This window comes from Oreochromis niloticus, linkage group LG12 (genome assembly GCF_001858045.2).
Source record: "Oreochromis niloticus isolate F11D_XX linkage group LG12, O_niloticus_UMD_NMBU, whole genome shotgun sequence".
NCBI classification, from domain to species: Eukaryota; Metazoa; Chordata; class Actinopteri; order Cichliformes; family Cichlidae; genus Oreochromis; species Oreochromis niloticus.
Genome location: NC_031977.2, coordinates 12,411,621 through 12,422,331, shown reverse-complemented (window position 1 = coordinate 12,422,331; position 10,711 = coordinate 12,411,621). Strand labels below are relative to the sequence as shown.

Here is a 10,711-nt window from a genome sequence, read left to right as displayed (position 1 = left end):
GTTTGATTTTTAAGCCGTTTTTTATTTGAGTCACTTTTTTTTTTGATTGTATTAAACAACCATTCTTCATATGTATGTGCCAACAAGAATCTTTATGTTTTCTGTATGATAACATTAGCAGAAACTTTTATTTCCCCTGTCACATCTTCTTCTTTTTCTCCTTCTTCTTGTCTTTTTTAAAAGATAGTTTTAACTATGTAATTTTCAAGAAAAAAAAAAGCCAAATTCCAACATCAGTGACTCAATTACAGGAGCTTGCCGGCGATTGAATCCTACTGTGAGGACACTGCGCCATCTAATGGATCCAATAATAATTGCGGAAAAGGATGAATGCATTTCTTTAGCTGAAGGTTTTGAATTATTCTAAAAGGATTCATTATTTTTTTATTATTCTAATAAGTTATTTGTTTGTAACGTGAATGAAATGAACAATCGTCACGGTCATAAATAACCGTAGTCACAGTGGTTATGGCCTGCACTTTGTGGTAGTTACAGTGTAGAGTTGCCACCAATGACTGTAGAAAGCACCTCCTCCCATTGTGCAAAAATGAAGCCAAATCCCGCTTGTGAATTTGGACACAGCTTCCACACCTACTCGCAAAAAGAAGAGTACAGGAGGATTGAAACAGTACCTCCTCTGCGCTTCCTTCATCGTATTTAAAAGCATACTTGAACAGGAAACATTTCTGATGTTATTCTGTCGATGTCTACGCTTAAAAAGTATAATTTAAACAATGCTGAGACTCGGTATGAGACATGAGTATTTCTCTTAGCTGTTTAAGTAATTTTTCTTACCGAGCAACATCTACGCATGCGTGAAACCCGTATTTCCCGTTATGCTATTTTAGTTTTTGCATTTAACTTTTATTTATTATTACCGTAGACTGCAAACAGATAGTGCCGACATGAATTTGTCGGTGCATTAGTGAAGTGGAAGTGTTTGAGTGCACATTTTCACAGTGTTTAGGCTCAATTGTGGCGTTTTCTACAATCACTGGTGTGAACTAGCTTGACTTTCTTTGGTCACATGATGCGACTACGCTGAAGTCACCTGATTTGTTGTGCTGCTAGTAAGGAAAAAATGGCTGCTCACTTGTCGTACGGTAGAGTGAATTTAAACATATTGAGAGAAGCAGCACGAAAAGAGCTTCGAGAGTTTTTGGACAAATGCGCAGGAAGCAAGGTGACAAACCCGCATACGCCTGTGAAATGTAGTCCAAACACTGGTAGTTAATGTGGTCTCTGAGGCTCAGCGTTACCATGCGACTGTCAGTTAACATTATAGTCATAGTTTTATTTTGAATGTGTAAAACAATACAGATAACGCAGACATATTTCTGTGTAGGTGCGTCGTATTATAAAATATTCGAGCTACTAGCTAAGTAACAGTTAGCAAGTATCGCCTGACAGAACATCTTCAGTTCTGCTTACTCACGATTCAAAGCTTTGTGTGCTCTTACTCTTTCTTTAGGCCATAGTTTGGGACGAATATCTGACGGGACCGTTTGGACTAATAGCTCAGTACTCTCTGTTGAAGGTAAGTGCTTTCTGTTTACAAACCCATTTCTAAAAATGTTAGGAAGCCGTGCTTTGTGGGAATGCAATGATTTGCAAATCTCCTAAACCAATATATTATTTACATTAAAAAAATAGAAAACGTCAGAGCTTTCTACTGTTTAATGAAAAAATATTAGGCCATTTTGAGTGTGATGGCAACAAGACAACTGAACGTTGGTACAAGAAGAACAGTCTGGAAAAGTAATTGGTACTAAAATGAAATAGCTGGAGGAACATTTGGCAACAGGTCAGTAACATGATTGGTACATATCAGCCAGAGATTCAGAGAATCTGAAGGAATCTCTGTGGACAAGGGACGAAAAACACTCAGGTGCCGCTGCATTAAAAACACACATGGTTCTGTCATGAAAACCGCTGCATAGGTTCATGAACACTTCCAGAAATAATTGTCTGTGAACACAGATCACCATGCTATCCAAAACTAGAGGTTAAAGGTCTGTCACGCAAAGAAGAAGCCATGGTTGAACATGAAATGCTACTGTCTGCTAATTGTGGAAAACTATTCTGTGGTCAGATGAATTAAGACTTTAAATTATTTTTGCAAAACATGTATGTTGTGTCCTCAGGACTAAACAGAAAAGGCAGCATCTGACTTATTATCAGCACTGAGTTCAAAAACCTGCACCTGTGATGGAGCTGCATTCATGCCTGTGGAATTGGTAGTCTACATATCTAGCAATGCTGAAAACAGGTTTTACATATGCTCCTATCCAGACTGGATAGGACAGCAGTCTTTTTGCACATTTCATCAAAAGACTCCTAAACCGCATTAAGCATCTATTACAACAGCATGCATTCATAGTTGAAGAGTCTACTGAACTGTCCTGCCTACATTCTAGACTTTTCAACAGCTGAAAGCATTTGGCACATCGTGAAATCAAAAATGCAACAAATTAGACTCAGAAGTGTTGACGTATTGGTGTCGCCAAATTAAAAATCATCAAATATTTTTCTTGGTCCATTTTCTTATTTTAAATCTTTTATGTTTTATGTTATTTTCTAGTGTAAAAGAAATATGTGTTCATGAGATTTTCAAATCTTGGAATTCTGTATTTATTTGCACATTATTTTTTGGAAGTGGGTGCACAATTTATGTCTCAATTAACTCAGACAACAGACAAGGCCCACATGTCTTATTATCTAGTTTCTTTTAACACTAATGTCATGTGTCTAATGTTGCTGAGGGTGTTGTTTTAACTTGTCGTTTATTATGGTGTGTTCAGGAACATGAAGTGGAAAAGATGTTCACCCTCAAGCATGGGAGGCTTCCCCCTGCTGATGTCAAAAATATCATCTTTTTTGTCCGGCCCAGACTGGAACTTATGGACATCATTGCAGACAATATAACTAGGTGAGTGTATGTGTCTCATCCTCAATCTGTGATAAAGACAAGGTTTTGTTTTCTTGTCCTTTCTCTCACTTTGCATAGCTATCCACACTTTGCAACATGAATTGTGCTACTCTTTAGTGAGGATAGACACCATTCATCCCGAGACTTTCATATTTTGTTCGTGCCTCGGCGGAGCATGCTGTGCGAACAGCGGCTAAAGGAGCAGGGCGTGCTGGGCTCTTTCATCAACATCGATGAGTATATCCTGGACCTGATTCCCTACGATGGGGACCTGCTGTCCATGGAGTATGAAAGTGCTTTCAGGGTGTGTTCAGGTTGCACAGTACAAATATGTATCATCCACTTGCTTTGGTGGAATCTCTCATATACACATAAATTACTCCCCTTTGTCGCACTCAGGAGTGCTACCTGGAAAATGACCAAACAAGCCTGTACCACACAGCCAAAGGCCTCATGACCTTGCAGGCTCTGTATGGCACCATTCCACAGATATATGGGAAAGGAGAATGTGCACGGGTGAGCATGGTGTAACCTTCAATAATTTCTGTTTTATATGAAAGCAGAGGCTCTGCAGGAGCGAGGTAAATACATTTTTCTGATAAACAAATCCTCTGCTTGTTATCAGCTCGTTGCCAACATGATGTTGAGGATGAAGAGGGAGTTTGCTGGCAGTCAGAATCAGATTCTGCCCGTGTTCGATACCCTACTTCTCCTTGATCGTAACGTTGACCTGCTCACCCCTCTGGCCACACAGCTCACCTATGAGGGTCTCATTGACGAGATTTACGGAATCAATAATGGTATGAATAAATCATTTAGAGTTCTTACTCTTATGTTTGCATGTTGAGCCTCAGTAATATTTATTGTTTCTGACATCTGCATATCCCGCTGTTTCTTTCGGAACTTTATTTTTAATGAAAAGCAGAGCAGGATTACACTTGAACATTAAAATTAATCTTCTTTTTTTCTCCAATATTTGACATATTGCTCATATTGTAGTGTTGAGGTGGAGGTTAGTTTCTCCAGCAGTTTGATGATGTCTGCAGTCTAGTGATCCTTGTTTGGATGCTTGCCTGCAGACATTTCTGTGTGGTAGCTTTTCATGCTAGTACTGTCACTATCCTGAGCCAAAAGTTTTTCAGAGATTTTTCACTATTTTATTTTTAGTCTTTTTTTTAATTCTATGCTTTCACTCCAGGTTATGTCAAGCTGCCTCCTGAGAAGTTTGCACAGAAGAAGCAAGGTGAAGGGAGTAAAGATTTGCCAACAGAGCCCAAGAAGTTACAGCTCAACTCAGCAGAGGAGCTGTATGCAGAAATCCGGGACAAAAATTTTAATGCTGTTGGTGCAGCACTCAGCAAAAAAGCCAAAATAATATCTGCCGCCTTTGAGGTTAGCCTTGTTTTGGATACATTTTTGCTTTTTTTTTTCCCATCTTTGCTTACATGTGGTGATCATAGTGTGAAATTCCCTTCATTCCAATCCGGGTACTTTCGGGGGGCAACATGAGATCAATTTCAGATATTCCTGCTAGGCCAAACAACAAGTAAAGGAGTACTGCACTCCAGTGCATTATAACTGTAGCATGTCAGAGCCTTGAATTTTATTACTGAGGTGTTTTGTGTGATAGTGGTTAAAGATTATTTGGATGCTGCATTATGCTTGTTTCATCTCTTCTTTTGTCTCTCAGGAGCGCCATAATGCCAAAACGGTGGGAGAAATTAAGCAGTTTGTCTCCCAGCTGCCTCACATGCAGGCAGCCCGAAGCTCACTGGCTAACCACACTTCTATAGCCGAGCTGATCAAAGACATCACAAGTGCGTATATAATCCCATGCTTTCCCATCAAATCACATTATGTTTTTTAGCATACATCTCGCTCAGTTTTTGGCTTTTAAGACTTTAAAGACAACTATTTCCATCAATATCCACTACTATGTAGTAAATCATCTATCATCTCATGTTTCAGCATCCGAGGCCTTCTTTGATAATCTAACAGTGGAGCAGGAATTTATGACTGGTGTTGACACAGACAAGGTATTTTTCATCTAGTTACCTATTTTCCTCCCTAAGATAAGTTGTTACAAGTTATCAAACACACACGTATATATTAGGTAAATCTGTTCAACCATTCTCACACGGCTGCAGGTCCATGCATTTAGATACTAAACAAACTGAGCATCTGAAAGGGAGGAAAGGTGATGTAAGTGGCTTTGAACATGACATGGTTGTTGATGCCAGATGAGCTGGTATGAGAATTTCACAACTGCTGATCTCCTGGGAGTTTCCCTACACAACCCTATTTGCATCCTTGATGTACACCCAGCAAATCTGCAGCAACTTTGTGATGCTTTCATTTAAATACAAACTAAAATCTTTGATGAATGTTTCTCCATGGTATAGATCCAACAGGGTTTCCAGCACCTTGTTGAATCTAACCATGAAGAATTAAGGCAGTTCTGAAGGCAAAAGGGAGTCCAACCCAGTAGTAGCAAGGTGTGTTTTTATAGGTGCTGTTTCACAGGATTTTTAGTAAAGTTCACTAAACACCGTAAAATAATGTGACTATGCAGGTGAACACGTATATAGAAGACTGCATTGCCCAGAAGGATCCCCTGATCAAGATCCTGCGTCTGGTGTGTATGCAGTCAGTCTGCAATAATGGCCTCAAACACAAGGTGATGGACTACTACAAGAGGGAGATTCTCCAGGTAAAGACATAAAGAAGCTTTCTCTGCACCCTTGGATTCCTGTCATAATTAAACTGGATGGTTTTTAACTTTTTTCCTCCCCCTGTGTGAAGACCTATGGTTATGAACACATACTGACGCTGAACAACCTAGAGAAGGCTGGTCTTTTAAAGCCACAGACAGGCTCACGGAATAACTACCCCACTATTAGAAAAACCCTTAAACTGTGGATGGAGGACGCCAATGAGCAGGTACTCAATATACAAAAAAAGGAAAGCAGTTAATGGATTAAACTCATGAAAAAGCAAGGGCTGACGTTTGTGAGTTTTTCTGTTCTCTCAGAATCCCAACGACATCTCATACGTGTACAGTGGCTATTCTCCACTTAGCATCCGACTGACTCAGATCTTGGCACGACCTGGGTGGCGCAGCATCGAAGAGGTGCTGAAAATGCTTCCCGGCCCGCACTTTGAGGAGAGACAACAGCTTCCCTCTGGGCTCCATAAGAAACGTAAGGACTAAGAGAAGCTAGGACTGCTCTTTGCCCTGCTGCTCACAACAGAACAAAAACAGCCTCACTCCTGCTCTGTGTAGATAAGACACAGGATTTGTTTATGTCAGATGCTGAATAGCGGCAGATTTATGGCATGTAGCCAATGGTGCCACACAGCCACTGTTAGCTTGTCGTTTTTTTGTGTGCCTTTCTTGATAGAAAGGCTGAAAAACCACTCTGTGCTTGATTTGTGAGTGACAGCCAGTGTTGTCCTTTTGTTTTTCTCCATCTTTATTCCATCTTTTCATTTTGGCAGTAGTAGGTGTTACACTGATGTGAATAATGAATTTAATTATACACTCTGTTTGAAATGTGCTAATTAGAACTGTGTTTGGGCATTAGACAGTTGACTTGTTGCTACATGCCTGCCTTGCATTGGTTTTTAAAGGTGATAATAGAAGACTCTAATCAGGGGGGAGTGTATGACTAAATTAGGGTTTTCACATTTTAAAAAAACCGGTGCTTCAACAGAGGGTGGCTTGCTATTTGCTTTACATTGAGTTGTGTTGTATTAACATTTATATTTGCTAGTATTTAAAGGATTCACCAGGTCAGAGTGGAATTAAGGAAAAACTATAAAATATCCTTTGCTATTGTTAATATATTTAATTTTTATGTTGCATTTTAGTGACTTGCATCTCTCAATGTCCAACAGGCCAGCAGGGAGAGAATCGGACAACGCTGGTGTTCTTCCTCGGCGGTGTGACGTATGCAGAAATAGCTGCTCTCCGTTTCCTCTCTCAAGTGGAAGACAGCGGGATGGAGTATGTTATAGCCACCACAAAACTCGTAAATGGCACAACTTGGATCAAATCCCTCATGGACCGCCCTGAATCCCAGACACAATGAGTCACCTGCACGTACACCTGGCCACATCAAAGAGCCCATCCACCAGAAAAGCTCAGCTACTTTTTTTTTATGTCCACATCACTGTCCTGCAGGTGTTTCATTGATGTCTCTTCCAGTTTAAAGAGAGACCGGCTCTTTAAAAGTTGCCCTGTGAAAATTTCTTTGTCAAAGTAACTGTTACCTGCTATGACACTGCAGTCTTATGCATGTCCACTTTCTAATCGCCTGAGTGATGTCACCCTTTGTTTTGCAAAGTCCTGTTTGCAAAGTCTGATGTTTGTGTCGGCCGTTTTCTTTTCTTGATGTGTTTACCGTGGGGTGGTCTGACTGAGAAATGCTCATAGTACAGCAATTTGTCCATCAAAAGGTAGCTCTGAAGCATAGCTTGCTTTATCATCTGTTTTGCTCCAAACAAGAGTTTAATTAGAATTTACAAAATGAAACATGTTTTTCTTCTCTTAAAAAAAGGCTGAACAAGCAATGGAGACAATTGGGTGATTTTTTTTTTTTTTTTTTTTGCAGAGGACTCGCCCCCTGCTGGACATTAGAGAGAAAGCAGGTTTAGGGCAGCCGGAGGCTACATCTGTCTGTTATATACATTCCATAATCTTTACTGTCCTGCCTTTGAGTTGCACCCGTATTGCGCAATATAAAGGTTTATTGATGTCTAATGAAGATGTCTTTGTCATTTGGTTGTGTTTCCGTCATTGCAGTTATTGCTTTTCTGCTACTGTATATATACTGTATATAGAATTAAAACATATTTGTGATGCCATAGAAGAGTAATGATGCATTTGATTTGCATTTTTGAAAACTAGTAGTTGTCTTTTGTTTGTTTTCCTTTGCTTGGATTAAAAATGGCTAAATAAAGTCTTAAACTATAATTAGTGTCACATTACTTGGTCATGTGATACGCCATTCTGATTACTGTAAATTAGGCAATTTTTGGAAAGGAAAGCTGATTGCAAGCGGATGAAAAGCAGGGATGGGAGTGTATTCCTCAGCAGTGCTCCAGTTCTCTGAAGGAGCAATTAGCGCAGTAACAGGCCTCCTGATCATCCGATAATGGCCCTGTGCTGTCTGGAGAGCTCAGCCCACGGCAGCCCATGATTTGACAGCACAGGACACTGATTGAATTAGGAGGCCATTTGCTCCATGTTCCGGTAGAGGATAACTCTGCGGCAGGAGGGTGTTTGATCTCTGTATCAGTCAATACCTTCTCCGTGCCTGACACTATATATATAGGGAGACCTGCTGACAGCACTCAGATATTTTGGTGACCTCTGTTTGGCTAATCTTTGTAGTTTTTCCTTTGTGCTGCTTGTGTAAAAGTCTTGGAAACTACTTTGGTAAATTATTCAGAGAATACTTAAATCTGTAAATTTTGGCCTGCTGCTTCCTTGAGGAGCAGGTGCAACAACACTTTTATTGCCATTAAATAAATCCCAGGGGATTCAGATCCTTGTGATCAGTTTTTCCTTTTGGCTCCTCCTCTCCCATAAGGGCTTGAAACGCTCAAGACGGCACACATCAACTTGGACTTCAGGGCTAGAAGCACAGGAGCCCTTCTGATCAGCTCCTGTCCTGCTCCATCAACACAAAAGTGTAAGTGTTTCCTTTTTAAAAAAAAGATATTATGCCTTAACCTCATGTGGAATTATCTGGCATTCATGCATGTTTACATTTGTCACTTTATGCACAGTTTTTCTGTTTTTGATAGCAAGATAAAAATTTTAAAGAAGATAACAGACATTAAACTTTCTTTATTTTAACAGGGAGGTATAGTAAAAGTATACATTTTTATAAGCAAAATTTATTGTGACTAACGTGGTTTATGTATGGGTGTGGCTGTTGCTTAATAGTGTGGCAAAAAATTACCTTAAAAAAAAAAGATTCACCATGCAAGAATTTTCTTGTTTTCCTATCCAAAAGCAGTAAAGGTGATGTGAAAGGTGAATTATGATGTTCAGTATATTATTTGCAACTGTTCGCAAACAAAGCAGATCGATACTGAACCCATTTGTGCAACTTGGGGGATAAATTATTAACGGCGGTCTTTCCTCGGCTTTTACATTTACAGGAATAAATAACTTTGCGCTTATGATACAAATTAATATGAAGATGCATCCTGGTGTTTTTGCCTAAATTTCCATACATTAAATTTAATTCATTCATACTGCCGATGTTGTTTGCAGTACATATATGTTTAATGAACTTTCAGCCACCTGTCTTGATTCTAATTCTTTTCTTTTGTACTGAAATCTAACAAATGTGTTTGTTTGAAGAATGGGGCGAGGCCAAAACATGGGACGCCTGACCCAGCTTGGTCGGAGGCAAATGACACAGCAGGAGCCCCAGGATGTGGATCCCTTGTTTATCCGCTTCCTCCGGACATTCAAGGAAATCCTCAAATTTGTTCTCTTCAGTTACACTGTGCTGTTTGGCGCTTTGCTCCTTGCCAGGTGGACCACTTATTTTATGATAGGAAAATAAAGTGAAAACAACTGTTGGAGAATAAGCCAGATCTTGGACTTGAAACTCATTAGTGGTGTTTATCAGGCAGACCTTGGGATTTGCGGCCTATGAAGTTTCCATAAAACGATAATAACAGCTGGATTTATCATGTTTTCTTATGTGATTCGCATAGTGGAGCTTGTGGCTTCTTGACACGACCTTTCTCAGTGAACAAAGTGAACAAAACAAAGTGTTTAGAGAAACCCGTCGGTGAAACTTATTTTAACGCCGTTGGAATCCAGTGTTTGTTTTAAAATGTATATTAATAATGTACGTGTTACAAATGAGCACAGAGAAGCTATAAAACATGTTTGTATGCTGGTGTAGTATACACTGAACTATTGTATGTATATTGTAAAAATGTTTATGTAAATACTACTTATCATCGGTAATGATAATGTTCATGTGTATTGATTTTTGTGTTCCAGTGCGAATATCTACTGTGTGAAGGGAAGCAAAGCTTTCCCCTCTGATGGGTTTTCATTTGTCTAAGAAAGCTGAACCAGTAGGCAGACATAGCAAGTAACTGCTCCGAAAGGGATTAAAGCCTCAAGGTTTATATGACAATAAATTTGTGGTAATTTGATGAAGACCAAATTTGGTTGGCAAGCTGTCTCAGAGACAGACAGGTAAGGACAGAGTAGTAGCCCTGCTGGTGTCATTCTAGTATTAAAGCTGTTGTAGATGATTTGTTCGCCAATAATCTGTCAAAAAGTATCTCAAATATGTCTCTCATGAGTGATACTGAGTCATTCTGAAGCAGAAAGAATATTCCTGTCACAATGTAGAAGCTGCTGTCAGTTTTTGGCACAGCAGGTGAGAAGTCTCACTGATATTTAAAAATTCTTTTTAAAGAAAGATCTGGCTAATAGGGGAGTAAAACTTGCAATAAATATAACATCACAGTTCCATAAATGGTAAATGGCCTGTATTTGTATAGCGCTTTACTAGTCCCTAAGGACCCCAAAGCGCTCTACACATCCAGTCATCCACCCATTCACACACACATTCACACACTGGTGATGGCAAGCTACGTTGTAGCCACAGCCACCCTGGGGTGCACTGACAGAGGCGAGGCTGCCAGATACTGGCGCCACTAGGCCCTCTGACCACCACCAGTAGGCAACGGGTGAAGTGTCTTGCCCAAGGACACAACGACCGAGACTGTCCAAGCCGG

At 39.9% G+C, this 10,711-nt stretch overlaps 1 protein-coding gene across 2 annotated transcripts; it reads left to right on the top strand.

Annotated features, from left to right (window-relative positions):
• Positions 1-1,017: 1,017 nt before the first annotated feature.
• On the top strand, positions 1,018-7,904 carry vps33a (VPS33A core subunit of CORVET and HOPS complexes). 2 transcript variants are annotated; one of them, XM_003445590.5, is made up of 13 exons: positions 1,018-1,183; positions 1,472-1,537; positions 2,802-2,929; positions 3,047-3,233; positions 3,329-3,445; positions 3,555-3,729; positions 4,128-4,321; positions 4,620-4,746; positions 4,898-4,965; positions 5,502-5,639; positions 5,732-5,869; positions 5,961-6,129; positions 6,827-7,904. In XM_003445590.5, exons 1-13 carry the CDS (start codon positions 1,082-1,084, stop codon positions 7,018-7,020), a joined length of 1,803 nt encoding a protein of 600 aa, XP_003445638.1. In that variant the 5' UTR covers positions 1,018-1,081; the 3' UTR covers positions 7,021-7,904. The 2 variants fall into 2 exon arrangements, with proteins under 2 accessions (XP_003445638.1, XP_005473224.1); XM_005473167.3 differs by lacking the exon at positions 1,018-1,183 and adding an exon at positions 1,261-1,345.
• Positions 7,905-10,711: the final 2,807 nt, after the last annotated feature.